Genomic DNA, 23,332 nt, shown 5'->3' on the forward strand with positions numbered 1-23,332 from the left:
GACCCTGGAGATATATCAGCAAACAAAACAGAAAGAACAAGGAAGTTGCCCAAGGTCACACAGCTAGGAAATGAATGCTGTACTTTGAAAGTCTGCTTACTCTTATGTTGCTTTTATTGATTTATATTATTATTTTATCCTTTTAATACATAAACATTAGGAGGATAGATTTAAATGAAAATTAAATAGGTTAATACTTCTCCTCCTCCTCCCTGGGTGGGGAAGATCCTCTGGAGAAGGAAATGACAACCCACTCCACTATTCTTGCCTGGAGAATCCCATGGACAGAGGAACCTGGCAGCCTATAGTCCATGGGCTCGCAAAGAATCAGACACGACTTAGTATCTAAACCACTCACCTCCTCTAAGGAGTCATACTGTTAAGTAAAAGGAAGTGGTGGTCCTAGGTAGATATCAGAAAGAGACTCTCTGTGACAAGTGGAATAGTTTTTTTGGGTTTTTTTTTTTTGGGGGGGGGGTTGATAAATTTTATTTGAGAACTTATGCAAATATTCCCGTTTGACTTTTAATCCTCATCTTCCTCCTCTTCTTCATCTTGATTAATCTGGAAGTAACGCAATTCGTAACTTTCTTTGCTGTTAGCGACTACGCGTAACCAGTCTCGTAGATTATTCTTCTTCAAATATTTTTTAGTAAGATATTTCAAATACCTTTTGGAAAAGGGCACCTCGGAAGTTACAGTAATCTTGCTCTTGCTTCTTTCGATTGTTACAACACCGCCACCCAGGTTGCCAGCTTTTCCATTCACCTTGATCCTCTCCTGAAGAAACTGCTCGAAATTGGCGGCACCCATGATTCCATCTTCTACAGGGAGGGTACAGTCCAGAGTGAATTTTAGGACTTGCTTCTTTTTTTTGCCCCCCTTCGCCACAAGCTTTTTCACGGGCGCCATGGCGGCAGCGGAGGCAGAAAGGGCTGGAATAGTTTTTGTATCTCTGCTCCAGTCACTCAGCCATGTCTGACTCTGCGACCCCATGAACGGTAGACTGTCAGGTGTCCTTGGGATTTTCCAGGCAAGAGTACTGGAGTAGGTTGTCATTTCTACTCCAAGGGATCATCCTGACCAGGGGTTGAACCCACGTCTCTTGCATCTCCTGCATCCATAGGCAGATTCTTTACCACTGCGCCACCTGGGGAGACTTGCCCTCCCTTCAAACACACACACACACTTACACACACACACACACTCACACAGAATCAATACACAGCTATAGGGTTACATGCCAATTTATTCCTATCCAGAGTGACTAAGCTCTAGTTTTCTTAGTACAGTGACAGTTTGCACCTGATGTAGAACACTTAATGCCTGTTAATTATTTTTAAAGCCCTTTCCACTTTTAAAACTATCCCAGCTTTAATGTACATTGTTGGATAACCCTACTTACATTCTACATTGAAGCTTCAAACTTTCTCATTCCCAATTAGGACCTTAGCTCTCTGTTCATTTTCCTTTCCTCCACCATTAAAGAGGTAAATCCTCCCACACTTTCCCTAAGCCCAAAAGGATCATAATGAGGGGAGTTGGAAGGGTGTGGAGATATTGGAGGGTGAGGGCTTTATAAATGAACTGTGACAGGTGAATGGAGAAAGTGAGAAAAGAGAGGTTAAAAAGCAAAGACAAAGGCGAAACCTTTCTCTACCCCATCCAGTGACCCCTGTGAAAAAATATTCCCAGGTGCAGCTCAGCCTCCAGACAGCCATCCCCCACTCCTCCCAACTTCACCCAGATGAATCTAGGAGTTAGAAGCCCAAATCCCGCTTTAAGGGTGGGAGCTGTTTATTCCCCTAGGCTAGAAGGGATTTAATGTCTTTAAAGGCTAAATTAAGGCTCTGAATATTTTCTGTGGGTACCAGCTGAGGCCAGGCTAAAACCACTATGCTGTCCTCTAGGAACCTCCCACAATAATTCATGGGAAGGGTTGCTACCTACTACTAAGGAGGCTGATGCGGTCTTTCTCTAGATATTGTTTCCCACCCAACTGCCTATTTATTGGTGGTATTGAAAATTTAGCCTTACCTAAATTATTTTTTCCTTGTGAGTTATCCCTTTTATTTTCTTTAACAGCTACTGAATTAACTAATTTAAACCCTTTTATTTTGTGTTGGGGTACAGCTGATTAACAAACAATGTCATGATGGTTTCGGGTGAGCAGCATAGGTACTCAGCCATATATGCATGAACACATGCATGAATACATTCTCCCCACAAACTTCCCTCCCATCCAGACTGCCACATAACATTACACAGAGTTCCCTGTGCTATTCAGTAGGTCCTTGATGGTTATCAATTATTAAATAAAGCAGTGTGTACATGTCCATCCCAACTCCCTAACTATCCCTTTCCCCCACATCCCACATTTGAGAATAATTGGAATATCCATCCAAGTTCCCCAAGGTTTTGGGATATTATGAGTGTCTGAGCCTCCCTGTATCTTTCCCCTTACTCCCCGACTGTTCTGAAAAACCCTAGCCTCCCGAGATGTGGCTTCCTTTTCCTTTTTCTCTGCCTAGCTAACTCTGCACTCTCTTCTTCAGGCTCCGAGGCGGTCCCCATCCCACTCTCCGAGTCCCCTCTCTACTGTGGGCCCTTTTCCCCCTCCCATCTTTCCCCTTCTTTAGCGCACATGTTCCTCAATTTGATTTACTTCTGTACATTGTGTAGCTTTGCAACGGTTGGTCCTTAGAGAGTCCTCAAAGAGAGCACTCCATCTGTCAGCCTCTCACTATCCCCTCCCTGGCCTCCAGCCATCGCCCCCCCTCCCGCTCCCCCTTCCCAGGGGCAATTTCTTCGGGAGCTGTGAAAGATTTAGGCAGACTTCCTCCCGTCCTCCACCTCTTCCCACCTCAGCCCACACTTGAGACTTTTCTTTTACCTGCTTTCCGCCCATTCTCACTCAGTCTGATTCCTGCCATTCTCTCAAGGAAAGCCTTTGAAGTCACAGAAATCAGTGAGAAAATGCGGTCCAGTGAAGTCACCTTGCACCCCCTCTCCTACTGGGATGCCTGATGCTGTATAATTAAGCCTTGCTGATCTAACGCTACATTGGGTTATCCATAGGTCCAGGATTAGGCACTTGGACAGTAGGGAGAAATGGTACGGAAAATCCCAAGCTGGAGATAATTCAAAATTATATCTCATTCAACAAATATCTACTTGTTCAAATCCTGGAAGGTGCTGGAGACACAAATGTGAACAAAATTGGAACACTCCAGGGATTCATAATCCAAGGGAGGCTATTCACACATATGAATAACTTTGATCAAGGAAAAGGATGATGCGTGCAACATAGGCCCTAGGACTCTAGAAGCTGCTTATGGGTCAGGGAATGCTTCTAGTAGGAGATGGAATTTGAGCTGTGCCTTGAGACAGACAGACAGACATGGCTTCTGTGTGTATTCCCATTAATGCAGCAGCAAGTGGAAACTGGGCATTTGTGTGCATTTGTCTCTAAATAGTGTGTATTTTTCCCATAATCTTTATTTTCACTGTGTATAAGTAACTGTGTATAATAATCAACCTCTCAAGGGGGTATATTTGTTTAAGGCAACACCATTAGATATTTTGTTTTGTTTGTGACTGCTGAGGAAAATCAGCAGATTTACTTACTTTATCACTTTTGACTAGGATTGATAATTCAATTAACTTGTTTCTGGGAAATGTGTTGCATGATTGTACTAGCTTTCAAGATTATTAGAGAATAACTAGCAAGTTCATATATACAGAGCGCTTTAGATATCTGCCTAATTTTTTCCTCCCTTAGGCAGAAAAATCTAAATTGTTTTGTGCATGGGAAAAAAAGATAAAACATCCATAGGGAGAGTGAACTTGAATGAGGTTACCCACTGAGATGGCTTGATGACATGATGGGAGTTTATCTGAAAACAACCACAACAAAACCGAAAGTCACTTGTGCGTTAAGATGAGACTACAATTCTTTGCTTACATAGTTTCACCTCAAATGATCTAAACAAAACAACCTCAAACCAGAAGTATCCTTGTGTAGAAGTAAATTCATCCCTGTGCTGTCCATTTAAGTTAAATTAGGAAATAACTCAATTGGGCTCAGCAGAATAATTAATTCAATTTAGGTAAATTTGTAAGATAAAACTTTGCAGCTTTTACCCTGTGTTTACCACAGCTTTTGAAGACATCTAAAAATGGCAGAAGGTAAATAAAAAGCACACGTGTGTAAGTGTTTGTGTTCAGTTGCTCCGTCGTGTCCAACTCTTTGTTACCCCTTGAACTGTAGCCTGCCAGGCTCCTCTGTCCATCAAAATTTTCAGGCAAGAATACTGGAGTGGGTTGCCATTTTCCTCCTCCAGGGGATCTTCTCTACCCAGGGATCAATCCTGTGGCCCAGGAAAATTTTGAACACAATGTGACCTCAGTTGTCTGCAATGTGTGCTAAGAACTGACAACTTTCTACCCCGTACAGCTTGCTGTATACATCAACCTGACTTCCGTATTCAAGATGCTCTTGCCCAGGAGGAAAATTATTTCAAATGCTTTGCTGTTTATTTTAGGAATTTTGCTGAAAGAAAGGGGGGGAAAAGTTTAAATGAATATTGAATGATAGTATCAAGTGACTCCTTACCATCTAAGACTCTTCAAAATTCTCACTTCATAATCCTTTCCTTGCTCTCTTTGTTAATCCTAAACTGTTATATCATTATCTTTATCCTGTTATCTTCACATCTCACACTGAAACACTCTTCTTAAACTACACATTCACATTATAAATATCCCAACCCCCTCCCAGTCCCTCTAAAAAAAAAAAAAAAAACAAAATAAAACACACCTAAGATTCTGACAAGGCAATGATCTCCCTAGCAGTAGAAAGCAAAAAATTAAACTTTGCCTTATAAACAGCTTATTTTGGTAGAATTTTGGAAGAATCCAGCATTTTCAAATATTCAAAGGAAAAAAAGTAGGAAAGAAATGCAACAGACTTCAGTTATTCCTTAGGCAGTAAGATATATTTGATTTTTTTTCTTTATTTTTATAGTAAAATGTTGTTTTACCAGTTTAAAATAAGTTGTTAGTCAAATGTGTAAGAGTTTCTTTGGGTTTCTTGAGATACATTTCACATCACTAGGACACAGAGAACTTACAATACCTCTGAAAGCAATCGAACATGGTGATTCAAAACAGACTTTGAAATCCCAATACTTTCTAACTTCCTTCTAAAACTTACCTTTCTGAGTCTATACTAACTCTACTGATACTAATTTCCTGCATCTAATTCTTTGTGATTATATTCTAAAGCCATCTTTGCTGTAAGTGTTCATGCCCAAGTATGTATCTTCAGTCCAGACCACCCCCTGGATGCCAGACCCATATATTCAACAGCCAACTGCCAAGCTGTGACTCAGAGACATCTCAAGCTAAACTTGTCTAAAGCTGAGTCCTTATCTCTCTAAATCTTATCCTCCTCCAGGCTTCTACCTCTTAGTTACCACTGACAAAATCCCTCTCTCTAGGGGCTCTGGCCAAAGAGCTTGAGGTCATTCCTGTGCACTCTCTTTTACTCTTCCAGTCAACAAACTTTGGTTGGTCCAACTTTCCAAGCATATGCAGAATCCCACCATTTCTGCTATGACGCTGGTCTGAATCATCATCATCTTTACCTGGGTGATTGTTATAGTCTCTGGATTGGTCCTCTTCTTTACATCCCTAATTTTTACAAGTCTGTTCTCAGCCTAGCATTGAAGTGAGAACTATCTCCACTGTTTGCTCAAAAGCTTCTAACAGCTTCACACTTTCCTCACAAAGTCCTTCCAGTGATTTATACATCTTTCCTTCTTCTGACTGGACCCTGGGTCCTCTTTACCTTGCCCACTGTCCTCCAGGATCCCTGGCTTCTTTGCATGTCTCAAATACTCTGATCTTCTCATGCTCCCTCCTTCATCTCCTACAACCATTATTCATATCCAAATTATATTTGGATTAGATTATTTTGCCTCCCAACAAATAATTTCCATTCTGTTAAAAACCCATTCATTTTTCTAGTGAATGTCACTTTTTTAATGAGCCTATCCTTCCAGTTATTGAAAGAAACCCCCATTTTTTTACCTCTACCGTAGCAGTACTATTATGTGCTAAATGATCACAATTCATTCTCTTTGTTCATGTCTCCTACAGAATGAGTGCTCTCCTCATGTCAAAATTTATCTTTTTTTCAATGTCATTTCTGTAGCACAAAATGTACTATGTTTATTACATGTGTTGAACTGAACTGTGGGAGTTGATCTCAAGAATTCCACATCAGGGACTTGCCTGGAGGTCCAGTGGTTAAGAATTTCCTTGCAATGCAGGAGACACGGGTTTGATCCGTAGTTGGGAAACTAAGAAGTCACATGCTGTGAAGCAATTAAACCCACTCATCACAACTGCAGAGCCTGCACGCCACAACTAGTCAGTGCCCTGCAACAAAAAAATCCCACATGAGGCAATGAGAATCCCATTCTGAGTGCCGCAACCAAGACCCGACCCAGTCTAAATAAATAAATAAATAATACTCAACAAAAAAGAGTCCCACATCACTGGCAGGATGACCTGGCGATCATTACATAAACTTTTTCTGAGCACCTAGGTTGGCCAGACAGTTTTAGGCACTAGGGATCTAGTGGAGAATTGAGTTGACAAGTTTCTTGTCAACTTTCTTTCGATAATACATGATATTATTGTTGCAGGAAGGGGGACCCCTTCCAGGGCCCAAAACTGAGCTCTTGTCTAACACTTGGAAATGAATTGTCCAAGGAGACACATGTGCTGACAAAGCAAGAGATTTTATTGGGAAGGGCACCCGGGTGGAGAGCAGGAGGGTAAGGGAACCCAGGAGGACAGCTCTGCCACGTGGCTGGCGGTCCCGGGTTTTATGGTGATGGGATTAGTTTCCGGGTGGTCTTTGGCCAATCATTCTAATTCAGAGTCTTTCCTGGTGGCGCAGCATCACTCAGCCAAGATGGATGCTAGCGAGAGGGATTCTGGGAAGTGGACGGACACGCGGTGTCATCTTTCAACCTTTCCCGAACTCTTCCCGTTGGTGGTGGCTTATTAGTCCCGTATTCCTTATCAGGACCTCCTGTCATAGAACAACTCATGCAAATGGTTGCTATGGTGCCTGGCCAGGGTGGGCGGTTTCAATCTGTGTGCTTCCCCTAACATCACTGTTTACATAAAAATGAGAAAAATCATTTAAACACTAGAAAATTTAATTTCACAAGTGTCCTCAGGAATCATCTCCTGACATTTAAACTCAGGATATTCGATCTTGCCTTCAACCTGTCCTATTTTCCCTCTGCTGTCACAGAAATCCTATTTTTGTCTTTCAGTGAGAAGTTCTTGTTGAAAATTCATTACTCAAAACAAATATCTTTGTTCCAGGCCTCAAGGAGTTTATGCTTTTAAAATGCTTATAACACTGTATAAGTAATTGAATTAAATATGTTGTAAAATGTCCACGTGCATGGCAAGAGTAAAGACTAAAATGAAATGTTAAATGTTTGTTTTGAATGCAAAAAGGAGAAAGAAAAAAATGGGTCAAAATAGGGAAGAAGAGTTGGTGAAGTAGGTCCTTGCCTCTCTGTCTTTTCTAGAAGCATTTCATCCAGTTCCCTTGGCTTATCCAGGATATTTTCCTCTCTTAGGAACCAAACTAGCCCAAGATCTAGGTATCTCTCTGGTGCCCCAAGTATGCTCCATAACAAACGTGTGTGTCTATGTGTCTTTGTATCTTTGTGTCTGTGTGTCTGTGTGTATAAGATACAGGAACAGAGGCAGAGAGAGAATGTGTGTTTACAGGACTTTGGCCTGAAAGAGTTCCTATCCCTATTCATGGAGCTTATAGGGAGTGAAACTCTTAAAGAAATGGGAATGCCGACCATCTTACCTGTCTCCTGAGAAACCTGTATGCAGGTCAAGAAGCAACAGTTAGAAACCTCCTGTGTGGAACAAATAACTGGTTCAAGATTGAGAAAGGAGTACTATGAGGCTGTTTGTCGTCACCCTGTTTATTTAACTTTTACCCTGAACACATCATGAAAAATGCCCGGCTGGAAGCATTCACAAGCTGGAACCAAGACTGGCAGGAGAAACATCAGCAGCCTCAGATATGCAGATGATACCACTCTAATGGCAGAAAGTGAAGAGAAACTAAAGAGCCTCTTGATGGGGTTAAAGGAAGAAAGTGAAAAAGCCAGCATGAAACTAAATATTAAACTAAGATCATGGCATCCAGCCCCATCACTTCATGCCAAATAGAAGGGGAAAAGGTGGAAGCAGTGACAGATTCCTCTTCTTGGGCTCTAAATTCACTGTGAATGGTGACTGCAGCCATGAAATTAGAAGACCACTGCTTCTTGGCAGAAAAGCTATGACAAATCTAGACAGAGTGTTGAAAAGCAGAGACATCATTTTACCAACAAAGGTCCATGTAGTCAACGCTATGGTCTTTCCAGTAGTCATGTATGGTTGTGAAAGCTGAAGGCCGGCTGCTGAAAAATTTATACTTTCAAACTGTGGTGCTGCAGAAGACTCTTGAGAGTCCCTTAGACAGCAAGGAGATCAAACTAGTCAGTCTTAAAGGAAATCAACCGTGAATACTCATTGGAAGGACTGATGCTGAAGCATAAGCTCCAATATTCAGCCTTCTGATGCGAAGAACTGACTCCATGGAAAAGACTCTGATGCTGGGAAAGATTGAGGGCAAAAGTAGAAATGGGCCTCAGAAGATGAGATGGCTGGATGGTATCACTGATGCAATGGACATGAACTTGGGCAAACACCTGGAGATGGTGAGGGACAGAGAGGCCTGGTGTGCTGCAGTTCATGGGGTCATGAAGAGTCGGACACGCCTGGGTGACTGAACCACAACAACAACATAGGGAGTGAGGACAGAAGCTCCCTAAAGAACAGGAATACCCTAAAGTAAATTATAAAAGAAAAGCAGGCCTTCAGTAAAGCAGATTCACTCATTAACATGTATCATGCTTAATTATTAGCAGTCCCTCCTTTTCATTCTCAAAAGTGTCTCAATTTGGAAAATACACATAAGATTATCCTACTTTTCATGAAGTTTTAGAGGAAAAGTAGAACAGAAAGAGGCAATATTTGTTTTAAAACCTAATGTTAGTCACTCAGTTGTGTCTGGCTCTTTACAACTCCATGGACTGTAGCCCACTAGGCTCCTCTGTTCATAGAATTCTCCAGGCAAGAATACTAGAGTGGATTGCCATCCCCTTCTCCAGGGCATCTTCCCAACCCAGGGACTGAACCTGGGTCTCATGCATTGCAGGCAGATTCTTTACCATCTGATCCCCCAGGGAAGCCTATTTGTTTTGCTTTCATAGCAGTCTCAATTTAACAGGAGAAATAGCCAAACAAACATAGGCAAAGCAGTGTGTCCACAGTTCAAATAAGAAAAAAAAAAAAAATACACTGGCTGGAAGGTAAATGATTTGGGTTTCAGTTCTGAATTTGTCAATAACTCACCTTGTTACTTCTAGCAAATTATAACACCTCTGTGAACTCTGTGATCACTATTCTCCCATTTCAGATTTAACTTGCTAAGATCACATTGAAAGGACACTGAATAAAGACAAATATCATATGATATCACATATATGTGGAATTTAAAAATATGATACAATGGTTTTAATGATTTTTAATAATTTTAAAAAGAGAAACAGATTCATAGATGTAGAGAACAAATTTATGGTTACCAAAGGGGAAGGAGGGGTAGGGAAGGGATAAATTCAGAGATTGGGCTTAACATATACACACTACTATATATATAAAATAAATAAGCAACAAGAGCCTACTGTGTAGCACAGGGAACTATATTCAATATCTCATGATAACCTATAATGGAAAAGAATCTAAAAAAGAATATATATATGTGTGTGTGTGTATATATACACACACACATATATATATGCATTAACTGAATCACTTTGCTGTTCACAAAAACATTGTAAATCAACTACTCTTCCAGTAAAAAATTATGAGCTTCATTATGAAGCCAGACTTCTTGGAAGAGGAGATGCGGCAGGTTTAACAACCAAGAAGGTTAACCTCCTTTTAGACTCCTCCTCCACACTGCGTGCTCTTGGCTAAGACATTCTTTGGCTGGGAGGTATGTTGGGGGGAAGTGGCCAAGAAGATCAGGGGAGGGATAAAAAGGGCCCTGACAAAGCAGCTGGTCTAGTAAAGTGCAGAGGCCTACAGCACTTTCAAAATTAAGAAAAAACAAATTATGTGTTCCGCTCCCATATTCTGAAGTCAGTGCCAGTTAACTGAACACTTAATAAATTTTGTATTGTTTTGCAATTGTCTCTCAGTGTTGCTGTAAGTAGCTGCAATACTCATTAGCACTTTGTAAGATTTTTTTCTTGAACTACTTTTAGTTCGTTTATAAGCAAACTTTGGGTGTCTCTCTGATCCAGATACTGGGAAAACAATTACAGTGAACTCTTGTGAATCATCTGTGAGCTAAAGGAAATGAGAAAGAAAAGTAACATATCCCTTGGTGGCCCTAGTGATAAAGAACCCACCTGCCAATGCAGGAGACACAGGTTTGATCCCTGGATCAGGAAGATGCCCTAGAGGAGGGCACAGCAACCCACTCCAGTATTCTTGCCTGGAGAATCCCATGGACAGAGGAGCCTGGCAGGCTACAGTCCACAGAGTCACAGAGTCGGACATAACTGAAGCAACTTAGCATGCATCCAGTCAATTTCACACCATTTTTTAACTTAAAATTTGTGATGCTCAATTTTATGTGTCAACTTGACTGGGCTACAGGATACCCAGATAACCTGCAAAACATTCCTGGGTGTGTCTGTGAGGGTGTTTCTGGGAAATGTTTGCATTTGGATAGGAGACTAAGTAAAGATCACCCTCACCAGTGAAGGTATACGTCACCCAATGTGCTGGGCCCCTGAACAGAATAAAACGGTGTAGGAAGGGCCAGTCTGTGCTCCCTGCCTGAGGGACATCCATTTTCTCCTGCCCTCAGATGTGGATGCTCCCGCTTCCTGGGCCTTTAGACTGGGACTCGGCAGGCTCCGGGCAGACTTGGACTGAATTGCATTATCTTCCTTCCTGGTCTCCAGTGTGCAGTCAATAGGTTGTAGGACTTCTCGGCCTCCAAAATCAAGTGAACCAATCCCTACAATAAATAAATACATATAATTGGTTTTGTTTCCCTGGAGAACTTTGACTGATATAATACTCCCCAAGAAACTACAAAGAAACATGATTTTGTCTTTTGCAGATAAGGACTGAGCAGCTAAGAAAAAGTACATAACCAAATAATGTCTGCACCTGTTCAGTGGCGGGACCCTCACCCACACTTACCTGACTGCAGGGTTCATAATCTTTTGATGACCCAGTGTCACTGGGGAGGAAGACAAGGCCCAGGTGTGAAGAGAAGTATGAAAGGCAGCCTATAAATATGAATAAACCCGTACAAGGCACGAGCTGATGAAGTGGCAGAATCCTGAAGGGCTATGAAAATTCAGACCCAGATCATCTCATTCTGATACACTCAATTGCTTACTCTGAAGAAGGGTCTTAAAAACAAGTGTCTGGCAGTCCAATCATTGCCTTGGCCGGAAGTGGACACGCAAGTCGCTGCCAGCTCAGATTTATCCTTTGGCCAGCACTATAAGTAACAGTATGTCATGTTACCCAGAGAACTTTTCAAATACCCACACCCATCTGATGTTTGAAAAAGGGTGGAGGAGACTGGGTGTCCAGAACGTCCAGGCTGGGGTCATTACACGATTCATGAGCCAAAACCACCTGTTCTTTGGAACCACTCCTCCAAAAGATCAACTACAAAGAAGTGTATCTGGGGGTAAGCAGTTAAATCTTTTTCACATTTAGTGTACAAGTATATCTAAGGCAGTATTCAGTGAATACTCGAAAAATGTACAAATTATTCATCTATACCTGTGTGTGAGCTGTATTCTTCCCAGCAACAGAGCTCAGCTAAATTCAAGTAGGTTACTATACAGTGTTCAAGATAAATTTTCTTCTAGCCAATTTTTCTCTTCATATAAATTGGACTTAATATAAAGCCTGTTTGACTTTACCGCTTACTTTTATTAAATAAAGTTTGTACATTGTATTTATTTTGGTGTCTGTTTGGTCCACTGTGCCTTACTGAGGATGGTGGCTCATTCTCTCTAAAGTTATCATTCAGGCTTTGTTTAAAAATTGGCAGCACAACATTGGAGCTGACTGCACCCAGGGCCAGAGGCAAACCTTGTGTAGGTCATGTGTGAAGGACATGCATCCCCTCTGGAGGGCCCGGGGCAAAACCCCAGGGGGACATTTCATTTTGGATATTGGTGAAGAGACCTCATCAGATCCTCTCCTGGAAGTGCAAACTTAGGGGCACACAGATGGTGAGTTAGGAGAGCTCAGTTTGTTTCCTTAATCATCCCTTTCTCTCTCTCCGGGCTTCACCGTCCTGGCATTCCTGGACTCAGAATAATTGAGCTGCTGCCATGTGCTCTCCTGCTGTGTTCCCTCCCCACGTAGCCTGATAGTAGACCTGAACTACTGAAGGCACAGCTTTACATGTGTAGACCAATCACGAGTCCCTGCTCTTCTTCAAAGCAGGAATTATGCCTTTACATACTTTCTTGTGGCCTTCCCTGATAGCTCAGTTGGTAAAGAATCTGCCTGCAATGCAGGAGACTCCAGGTTTCATTCCTGGGTCGGGAAGATCCATTGGAGAAGGGATAGGCTACCCATTCCCATATTCTTGGGCTTTCCTTGTGGCTCAACTGGTAAAGAATCCACCTGCAATGCAGGAGACCTGGGTTTGATCCCTGGGTTGGGAAGATCCCCTGGAGAAGGGAAAGGCTACCCACTCCAGTATTCTGGCCTGGAGAATTCCACAGACTGTATAGTCCATGGGGTCGCAAAGAGTCGGACACGACTGAGGGACTTTCACTTTCATACTTTCACATCTACCTCACTATGGGATGTATGGTAAGCGCACAATCAATATTAATGGAATGAAGAAATGAAGGACTGGCAAGCTTTGTCTCTAGGCAATTTGAGATATCAATTATGTTCCAGTTGTAAAGGCAAGGCTCCTGAGCTGGCTCAGCTGTAAGGAACTTGCCTGCCAAGGCAGGAGACATAGGAGACGTGGGTTCGATCCTGGGTCGGGAAGATCCCCTGGAGAAGGGAATGGTAACCCACTCCAGTATTCTTGCCTGGAGAATCCCATGGACGGAGGACTCTGGCAGGCTACACTCCATGGGGTCGCAAAGAGTTGAACACGACTGACTAAAACAACATGAAGGCAAAGGCTGGAGGACAAGCCATAAAACAGAATTCTGTAAGGAAAGTAGCCTTCTTTTTCACTTCAGATAGAGGTAGAAGAAAAGACCCTGATGCCAGGGAAGATTGAGGGCAGGTGGTGAAGGGGGCAACAGGGGATGAGATGGTTTGATGACATCACCAAATCAATGGACATGAGTTTGAACAAACTCCAGGAGATAGTGAAGGACAGGAAAGGCTGGTGTGCTGCAGCCCAGGGGGTCTCAGAGTTGGACACAACTTAGCAACTGAGCAACAACAACACTGCAGGATAAGTGGCAATAAATATTTGGAGAAAAGACTTGGGAGTTAGGAAGAGAGGAAGGGCTCACAAAAGTAGGAGCAGAATCTCAGTTTTGAGAAAGAGTTCTGTGCCATTCTTTCTCCCTTGGCCTGATGATAGTGGCCAGGCCCAGCTGGCAGAAGGATGGATGGGATTTAGGTAGGTCCTTTGAGTAAAAGTCTCTTCTCTCTTTCTGATCTAATCGAATTCCAGGGGCCCAGATTGGTTGGGGAAGACAAAACCACCCAGGCAAGAAGAGTCAAATGTCCTCAGCAAATATTGGCAGTGTTCATTTACTTCTCATAGGCCCCGTACGCCAAAGGTGGGGGAAGAAAACTCCAGGCTAAAAATATAATTAGTCAGCCTGCTGGTTTGGGCTCTAATTTAATCTGGGCAGCTGTGTCAGGAGTCTGTATTAGCATGACACTGGGAGGCGGAGAATATAATTACTGAGCAATAGAGTAGGGGAGGAGAAGTGGGATGGTGACCGGTTTGTGCTTGTGTGAGAGGATGGGGGGTGGAGGGTGATGTCAATGAAAAGTGAGGATTCTCCCGGGAGAAGGCACTAGGAAAGAGGCTTCTCTTCGTGGATGGACGGTGACTTTAATTTGGCTTTTGAGAAATGATGTGTGTGTTGCGCAAGATGTGTGCGCCTGTGTTGGTGGGGGGGTGGGAGGGTGGTAGCTAGCAGCTAGTCCACTCTGCATTACAAAGGTGAGCTTGAGAGTTGATAGATGAGCCTCGTTGGCTAGTGTGGAGAAAAGGGGACGGAAGGGACAGGAGTGAAGGAGCAGGTTATGGTTCGATTCTGAACAAATATTCTCAGATACTTTTTCAGTGGATCTAAGTGGGGAAACAGAAGAAGGATTTTAAATGTGCATGCTCATTGTCTCCTTTTTGTCTTAGGCAAAAGCAATGTGATTGGAAAAATATTTTGTAGGCAATTTCACTTAGACCAAAAAGCTACCAACTACCAATTTCACTTTGAAGATGCCTACTTTGTGCAGAGCTCTGGGTTAAGCAGCTTATACTTTAATGTCCTAAATGGTCCTTTGAAAGTTCAACAAGATATATGGTATGATAACCCCCAATTAACAATGGAGGAAACTGAAGTTCAGTGGTGTTAATTACAATACTCAGAGTCAGACGGCTAGTAAGTTTGAAGTTATCATTTAAATCCAGGCCTATCTGACTCAAAACACTATGCTATTAACTAGCAACTCAAAAGAGTGCTGTCCTCCGTGTGTGGGGCTTCTCTGGTGACAGACAGTAAGGAATCTACCTGCAGTGTGGGAGTCTTGGATTCCATTCCTGGGTCAGGAAGATCCCCTGGAGAAGGGAATGGCTACCCACTCCAGTATTATTGCCTGGAGAATTCCATGGACAGAGGAGCCTGGCAGGCTACAGTCTATGGGGTCACAAAGAGTCAGACTAACACTTTCACTTTCTCCATGTATATTTGGGGGAACTGAGTCTCAGAGGAGTGACATAATTTGCATTAGCTCAAAACATGACTTAGTGTCACAACTGGAAACAGATCTTAGGTCTCATCCAATGCTGCCTTTTTACACAAAGGGCATGTAGGGGTAAGAAGATATCATTTACCAAGAAGAGAACTAGATATTTTGAAAGATATAGAAATACAAGAATGGTTTTCCTCACCCTCAACCCAGCACTTTTCATTATAACTAAAAAGTGTGATAACAAACAGCTAAATTTTTTGCTCATTTGTTATATACTAGGTGATATACTAAACTTTATACACCCTCTCATTTCACTCCCACAACACCAGAGATGGGCATTATTATTATCCCACGTTACATGAGAAGATAAGGCTTCAAGGCTACACAGCTTGCCCAGAATCACATAGCTGATTAGTGACAAAGTAGTGATTCAAATCCTGACAACCCGCCTCTCTCTTCATTACCATCTCCCTGTGACACTCTGTTCCTTCAAGCATCAGCCCATCCTTCCTTCAATATCCAAGATGGATCTGCCAGGTTTATCTACCCCCTTAAAGTGACATAAAACTTAACAAAAATTCCACAGAAATCTTCCTTTATTTCAACCCTAGGCCAGTCCCACTCACATTTCAGCCTATTATTTTGGGGAGTGGGAAAACATACAGATATTTATTGGGGATCTTTTTCTTTACTCTCAGAGCTATCTTTCTCTGTAGCTTTTAACCTTTCCCCGCCCAGGCAAGGCCTTGCAAATTTGTTCTCTGTCTTCTATCCTAGGGGTCTCTTGTCTTTTACGCAAAAATCAGAGGAGAAGCCTGGTTCTTCTATCGCTTTTGTCCTTTTGAGGTTCCATCCGCCCTTCAGCTCTTTTTCCCAGGCAAATATCTCTCGGGGGCCTAGAGAGCCACTGGGAGTGAGAAGGGGGAGAAGTCAGCTCTTGGCCTCCCAAGGGGAGGGGGAGCCCGGGAGGAAGCTGTGCTCCAGGGCTTCTGCAGAACCGGTTCGCTGGAGGAGTTGGCCCATCCAGCCTGCCTGCCTAGTCCCGCTTGCTCAGCTGCTCAGCATCTGCCCTGCCCCCAAGAGAAGAGTGGGTCTTCTCTAGGGTCCCTGCCAATCTCCTGGGCGCTGGCAAAAGGAGCCAAGAAGGGCGCAGATGTGTCCTGCATCCCGAAGCCCGCAGGCCCCGCTGGGCGGCTCAGCAGCCCATATCCGGGAAGCCAGAAGAGGCACCGGGATTTCACAGGTCTCCCTACCCCTGACATCCTCCACCCCCAACAGTGTTTGCTCCCTATGTCTTCCCCCTCAGGCCCCCACATCCTCTCCTCCCTCCTCAGAAGAAAGCATAGGCTATAATTAGAAAATGCTTCTGACTGAAAGTCAAACAGGTTACTCTCGTCACTAGCCACTAAGATCCCACAAACTGCGCAGCATGACCTAAGTAAACAAATAAAGTTGATTCAAAAGAAAGAGACTGGTTATATCAGTTACCAAAGCAATGACAAGGGTTGCTCCTAGTATGGCCATCAGAATGAGTGGATCGCCAGCAGCAATGATAGTCTTCATAATCAGACAGACCGGAGATGGGATCCTGGCCTTCTGCTGAGACTGCTGGACCTCATTTTCTAACGTCTAACCCAGAGTCAGTCACAGGCAACTGCAAACAAACCAGCCTGGGGGACACTCTACACAAAGGAAGAACAATACTCTTCCAAAACGTCAAGGTCATGAGAGAGAAAGGGAAATTGAAGGCAATTCCAGATGAAAGGAGATAAAATAGACATGAAATCTACGTGCTGTGTGTGATTCTGTACTTCATGGAGGAAAAAATGCAATTTGAATAACATCTATCTTAGATGATAATGTTGTGTCATTGTCAGATTTCCTAATTTTGATCATTGTACTAGACTTGTGAAAATCAGTAGCTTTGTTTTAAGGTAAAGGATAAAGGGACATGACATCTGCAAATTATTCTTAAACATGAGAAAAAAGAGACTGTGTGATATAGCAAAATATTAACCATTGTCAGTCAATGTGACAGGTGTCCTGGAGTTCTCTTTACTCTGCTTACAATTCCTCCATAAATTTGAAATTATTTCAAAAGAAAAATTTACAAAATAAAACAAAGTTCAAACCCTGAACCATGACATCCAAGGAACTCCTTCAGATTTCTAGACTCAAACTATCAACAATTTTATGTTCCTCTCATTCTTTATCATGCAACTTACCTGGCATTACTTGAGTTTTCCCAAGCATACCCTGTATTTTCCACCTTGGTACTTCTGCTCACTCACATATGCCAGGATAGCCTTTTATTCCTTCAGTTCAGTTCAGTCACTCAGTCGTGTCCGACTCTTTGCAACCCCATGGACTGCAGCACGCCAGGCCTCCCTGTCCATCACCAACACCTGGAGTTTACTCAAACTCATGTCCATTGAGATGGTGACGCCATCCAACCGTCTCATCCTCTGTCATCCCCTTCTCTTGCCTTCAATCTTTCCCAGCATCAGAATCTTTTCAAATGAGTCAGTTTTATGCATCAGGTGGCCAAAGTATGGGAGTTTCAGCTTCAACATCAGTCCTTCTAATGAATATTAAGGACTGATTTCCTTTAGGATAGATTGGTTGGATCTCCTTAAAGTCCAAGGGACTCTCAAGAGTCTTCTCCAACACCACAGTTCAAAAGCATCAATTCTTCGGCACTCAGCTTTCTTTACAGTCCAACTCTCACATCCTTACATGACTACTGGAAAAACCATAGCTTTGACTAGATGGACCTTAGCTGGCAAAGCAATGTCTCTGCTTTTTATTTTTTTTTATTTTTTATTTTTTTTTTTTTTGTCTCTGCTTTTTAATATGCTGTCTAGGTTGGTCATAGCTTTTCTGTCAAGGAGCAAGCGTCTTTTAACTTCATGGCTGCAGTCACTATCTGCAGTGATTTTGGAGCCCCCAAAAATAAAGTCAGCCACTGTTCCCATTGTTTCCCCATCTATTTGCCATGATGTGATGGGACCAGATGCCATGATCTTAGTTTTTTGAATGTTGAGTTTTAAGCCAACTTTTTCCCTCTCCTCTTTCACTTTCACCAAGACACTCTTTAGCTCTTCTTCACTTTCTGCCATAAGGGTGGTGTCATCTGCATATCTGAGGTTATTGATATTTCTCCCAACCATCTTGATTCCAGCTTGTGCTTCATCCAGCCTGGCATTTCTTATGATGTACTCTGCATATAAATTAAATAAGCAGGGTGACAATATACAGCCTTGACGTGTTCCTTTCCCGATTTGGAGCCAGTCTGTTTTTCCATGTCCAGTTCTAACTGTTGCTTATAACTGTTGCTTCCCAACTTGAATACAGATTTCTTGGGAGGCAGGTCAGGTGATCTGGTATTCCCATCTCTTTCAGAATTTTCCACAGTTTGTTGTGATCTACACAGTCAAAGACTTTGGCATAGTCAATAAAACAGAAATAGATGTTTTTCTGGAACTCTCTTGCTTTTTTGATGATCCAATGAACATTGGCAATTTGATCTCTGGTTCCTCTACCTTTTCTAAATCCAGCTTGAACATCTGGAAGTTCACAGTTCACGTACTGTTGAAGTCTGGCTTGGAGAATTTTGAGCATTACTTTACTAGCGTGTGAGATGAGTACAATTGTGTGGTAGTTTGAGCATTCTTTGGCATTGCCTTTCTTTGGGATTGGAATGAAAACTGACCTTTTCTAGTCCTGTGGCCACTGCTGAGTTTTCCAGATTTGCTGGCATATTGAGTGCAGCACTTTCACAGCATCATCTTTTAGGATTTGAAATAGCTCAACTGGAATTCCATCACCTCCACTAGCTTTGTTCATAATGATGCTTCCTAAGGCCATCTTGACTTCGCATTCCAGGATGTCTGGCTCTAGGTGAGTGATCACACCATCGTGATTATCTGGGTTGTAAAGATATTTTTTGTACAATTCTTCTGTGTATTCTTGCCACCTCTTCTTAATATCTTCTGCTTCTGTTAGGTCCATACTATTTCTGTCCTGTATTGGGCCCATCTTTGCACATGAACATGAAATGTTCCCTTGGTATCTCTAGTTTTCCTGAAGAGATCTCTAGTCTTTCCCTTTCTATTGTTTTCCTCTATTTCTTTGCATTTATCACTGAGGAAGTCTTTCTTATCTCTCCTTGCTATTCTTTGGAACTCCGCATTCAAATGGAGTATATCTTTCCTTTTCTCTTTTGCCTCTAGCTTCTCTTCTTTTCACAGCTATTTGTAAGGCCTCCTCAGACAACCAGTTTGCCTTTTTGCATTTCTTTTTCTTGGGGATGGTCTTGATCACTGCCTCCTTACAATGTCACGAACCTCTGTCCATAGTTCTTCAGGCATTCTGTCTATCAAATCTAATCCCTTGAATCTGTCACTTCCACTGTATAAACATAAGAGATTTGATTAAGGTCAAACCTGAATGATTTTCCCTACTTTCCCTGCTTTCTTCAATTTAAGTCTGAATTTGGCAATAAGGAGTTCATGATCTGAGCCACAGTCAGCTCCCAGTCTTGTTTTTGCTGACTATATAGAGCTTCTCCATCTTTGGCTGCAAAGAATATAATCAATCTGATTTTGGTGTTGACCATCTGGTGATGTCCATGTGTAGAGTCTTCCCTTGTGTTGTTGGAAGAAGGTGTTTGCTATGACCAGTGCGTTCTCTTAGCAAAACTCTATTAGCCTTTGCCCTGCTTCATTCTGTACTCCAAGGCCAAATTTTCCTGTTCCTCCAGGTGTTTCTTGATTTCCTACTTTTGCATTCCAGTCCCCTATAATGAAAAGGACAGGTTTTTTGGGTGTTCTAGATGGTTTTGTAGGTCCTCATAGAACCTTTCGAAATCCTTTTCAACTTTGACTCAAATAAATATTTACACAATCTTAGGAATAAACCCTCTTTTAACCCTCAAATCCATCCAATCTCTTGAGATAATTCATCAGTTTGGGTTATGTCAACCTTTTCAACTGTGGCCTGGTAGTTGATGCCACCTACTACCTTAGGCAAAGCAGAACTCAGAGAATAAGTATAGGCTGCCACCTGGTGGCCTTTAAAGAAAATTACTTGAAAAATTCATCTGCACACAGAAGTTGGCAGAATAGGAAACACCAGGACACAGAGATTCTGCTTAAAGTCTCATTTAATTTGTCTGTGGGTTATAAAATCCACTCTATGGAAGTGAATTTTGAAGTCTAGAGTCAAGATATATTCACTGTTTTCCCCAGAGTATTTACTCAATAAATGGTGACTAGAATTACTAGAAACATAAAATATTATACTGGAAAGAAACTTGAAGACCATTTATTTTTATCTAATTTTATAATTAAGAAACCTTGGGACTTCCCTGGTGATCCAGTGGTTAAGAATCTGCCTTGAAATGCAGGGGATTCGGGTTTGATCTCTGGTCAAGGAACTAAAATCCCACATACTCTGCCAAAAAACAGTGGGAAAAAAAAAAAAGGAAGAAAAAAAGCCCTAAAATCCAGAAAAGATGCAGATCAAAGTCTAAAGGACAGGCTTTTGACTCCTCGCTTTTACCAAACATATTTCAGAAGAAACCAGTTCATCCTGAGTGCAGCAAAAATGACGGTAAGTGACTACAGAACACTTGAGTTTAAATCTCATCCACACCCACCCTCTCATTTACTCTTGCCTTCTAAGGTGGGCCTGGCCGCTGCCAGCTCCAAGTAGGTAAGGGTAGGAGGGGGCTGCAGAAGAGGGAACTGTCCCCTCGGTGAAGGAGGAGGACAGTCGTGGCAGGAGCAGGTGCTTGCAAGAGATGAGATGATTTATATGAGGTCAGTCGGCCAAAGCAAATTGCCTTTCGAAGCTGGGGTGGTTTTCCACTCCGGTTTTACTTTCTCTTGTGTGTGGATCACTTCCTTTCAGATTCTCTCTCTGCTCTTGTCTCGGGTTCCGTCTCTCTTCTTCTCCTCCCTTCCTCCTCTTTCTTTCTCTCTAACCCTAAACAAAGAGAACTCTCCTTGGAGCTGAGACTCCTGCACAGACCAGTAGCTGGGGTGGACCCTACACCATCTCTCACTCTGCAACTCTCCCTCTGATCAGAAGGTGACGGCTATCCCACTTCCTCTGATTAACTGACACGTCACTGATGAAACTTCTTAACGTCTTTCCAGAAACCCTGGTTTGCTGTTCTCCACCCATCAGTGGGTTCTGCCCCACATCCTCTCCTGCCTCCATATCTGCTCTGCCCCCCAGGTTCTCTGGTCCACTGTGGCTGGGAAGAACAGGCTAACTTCAGTGGAATGGCCTCAGTTTCAGGGCTTCTCTTCTGCAGAGATGAGAGGAGAATGTGGGCTTAGAAAAGAGCCCTCCCCCTCTTCCTGCAATCTGCTCCTCCCACCCCATCCTCATCAGAACCCAAGCTCTCCTGTTCTGCCTCTATATCCTAAACCCCACACTCAAACACTACATTTCCCCTTATATCAGATCTAAAGCAGCTATCAAATTCTGCCTGCTATTGTGGCTTTTAATCCCCATCCTTTGAAAGACTCTAGAGTGCTGGACCTAAAGACCACAGCTTTAAATGTTTCCCAAGTCCATGGGGTCACTACGTGCCTCCTGGCACCTGATGCATAGTTTCTCAAAGGTTCACCTCACCTTGGATGTGCTTTGGCCCAAACATTTTGACAGCTTTTCTGTCATCCCCCCATTGTTTTCTTACCACCAGTTATACCATTGCTATGAGTGCTGCCTTTGTACCAGCTTCCTGTTAGAGAGAGGAACCATCCTAGAAGCCGTCCCTTCTTCTAGCTAGGGAGACCAAGCTGAAAGTTTTTCCACATTTCTTGTTCCTCAAGTCCACAGGGTTGTCCCAGCTCCCAAAGTCCTCTGACTCCCATCCTGTGAATCCCCAGATCCCTCCGCTTTCACAACCTGTGGGCCTCAGACTCTGTCCTCCTCAAAGGGCTGAGACACCGAGCTTACTGCCTGACTCACACCCGAGGCCCCACGAGGCCTCTAGGTCAAGTGACAGACTTCTAAATCAAACAGGCCTAATCAGAAGCAAGGTAGGACATACGCTTACCAGACAATCTCTCTTCAAACCATCTGAGCGTGATGAAAGACATGAGCAATGTTTTTTAATCTAGAGAGGACAGAACAGAAATGACTGTAGTGGAGGACAACTTTCCTATGAGTGATTTTTTTGGGATGTTCCTCAAAAAAAAGAGAGAGAGAGAGAGAGACTAAGACATTTGGGAAATAGAAACCCCTAAGAGAGTCACAACTGATGTCAGCTTTTAAAATCTTCAAGAAGTTGTGCCTTAAAGAATCAAATTTTTTCTCATGTTAGCCATGTATTTCCTCCAAATTATTTAATCACACAAGAGCGTAAGCCTTCTAAGGGATAGCACTTTATATTGTCTATCTTTGTACCCCCCTGGATCTAGTTTTTCTCTGGAACTTAGATGGCAGATGACTAAATACATTTCAAATAGAATTATCACATCAGATCCCCACAGGAATGACCTCTGCAGAGGCTTGTGACATACTGCTCTTTAGCTCTGCTGAATTTATAACAGGGAAGAGATAGCAAAACAGAACGAAGAACTTCACTGCAGCTAAGTTGAGTGATTCAGGGCACTGGGTGTATTAGGAAATAATAGCAAATCCCATTTCTTTGAATCCTGTACTGCCAAGCACAGAAGCTAAGAAAAGGGCAAGATGACCCTCTGGAGGTCTGAATTTCTCATGAAGTTCAGAAAACTCTTCATGAGTCGAACCCCTGCTTTCTCCCCTAGGGCACTACCCATGCTCTCTCCCCACTTTTTAAAAAAATTTTTGGCTATGTGGGCTCTTAGTTCCCTGACTAAGGATTGAACCTGCACCCCCTTCATGGAAGCAGAGTCTTAACCACTGGACCACCAGGGAAGTCCCTCTCTCCCCCACTTTTGAGCCTCTGGTACAGGAATGGGACAAATGCATTCAAACTCCCACATCAGTGATTTGCAGAAACAGACCCAGTGGAAAATGGGTGCTCGCAAACCCCGCAGTCTGAAAACAGAGAAAGCTGAGAACTGAAATGGAAGCAACTAGCTTGCATCTGGGCTGGGGCAGAGGGGTCCAGCTGCTTGGCCCAGAGCAGCGGCTGTGAGCAGCAGCTTGTCCATCTTGGGACAGTCTTGCTGGGCAGCTGTCCTGGCTCTGCCCCAGGTCTGGCTGGGCTGTCTGCCAACTA

At 42.9% G+C, this 23,332-nt stretch overlaps 1 protein-coding gene across 1 annotated transcript; it reads right to left on the minus strand.

Moving 5' to 3' along the window:
- Window positions 1-476: 476 nt before the first annotated feature.
- Window positions 477-22,834, minus strand: LOC122423897 (60S ribosomal protein L22-like). The gene is made up of 2 exons (XM_043441358.1): window positions 22,824-22,834; window positions 477-935 (listed from the first exon to the last, which is right to left on the minus strand). Exon 2 carries the CDS (start codon window positions 910-912, stop codon window positions 526-528), a length of 387 nt encoding a protein of 128 aa, XP_043297293.1. The 5' UTR covers window positions 913-935; window positions 22,824-22,834; the 3' UTR covers window positions 477-525.
- Window positions 22,835-23,332: the final 498 nt, after the last annotated feature.

This window comes from Cervus canadensis, chromosome 21 (assembly GCF_019320065.1).
Source record: "Cervus canadensis isolate Bull #8, Minnesota chromosome 21, ASM1932006v1, whole genome shotgun sequence".
In the NCBI taxonomy this organism is placed as follows: Eukaryota; Metazoa; Chordata; class Mammalia; order Artiodactyla; family Cervidae; genus Cervus; species Cervus canadensis.

Coding starts and splice junctions, on each gene's coding strand:
- LOC122423897 (XM_043441358.1), bottom strand. CDS start 912: ATGGCGCCCGTGAAAAAGCTTGTGGCGAAGGGGGGCAAAAAAAAGAAG.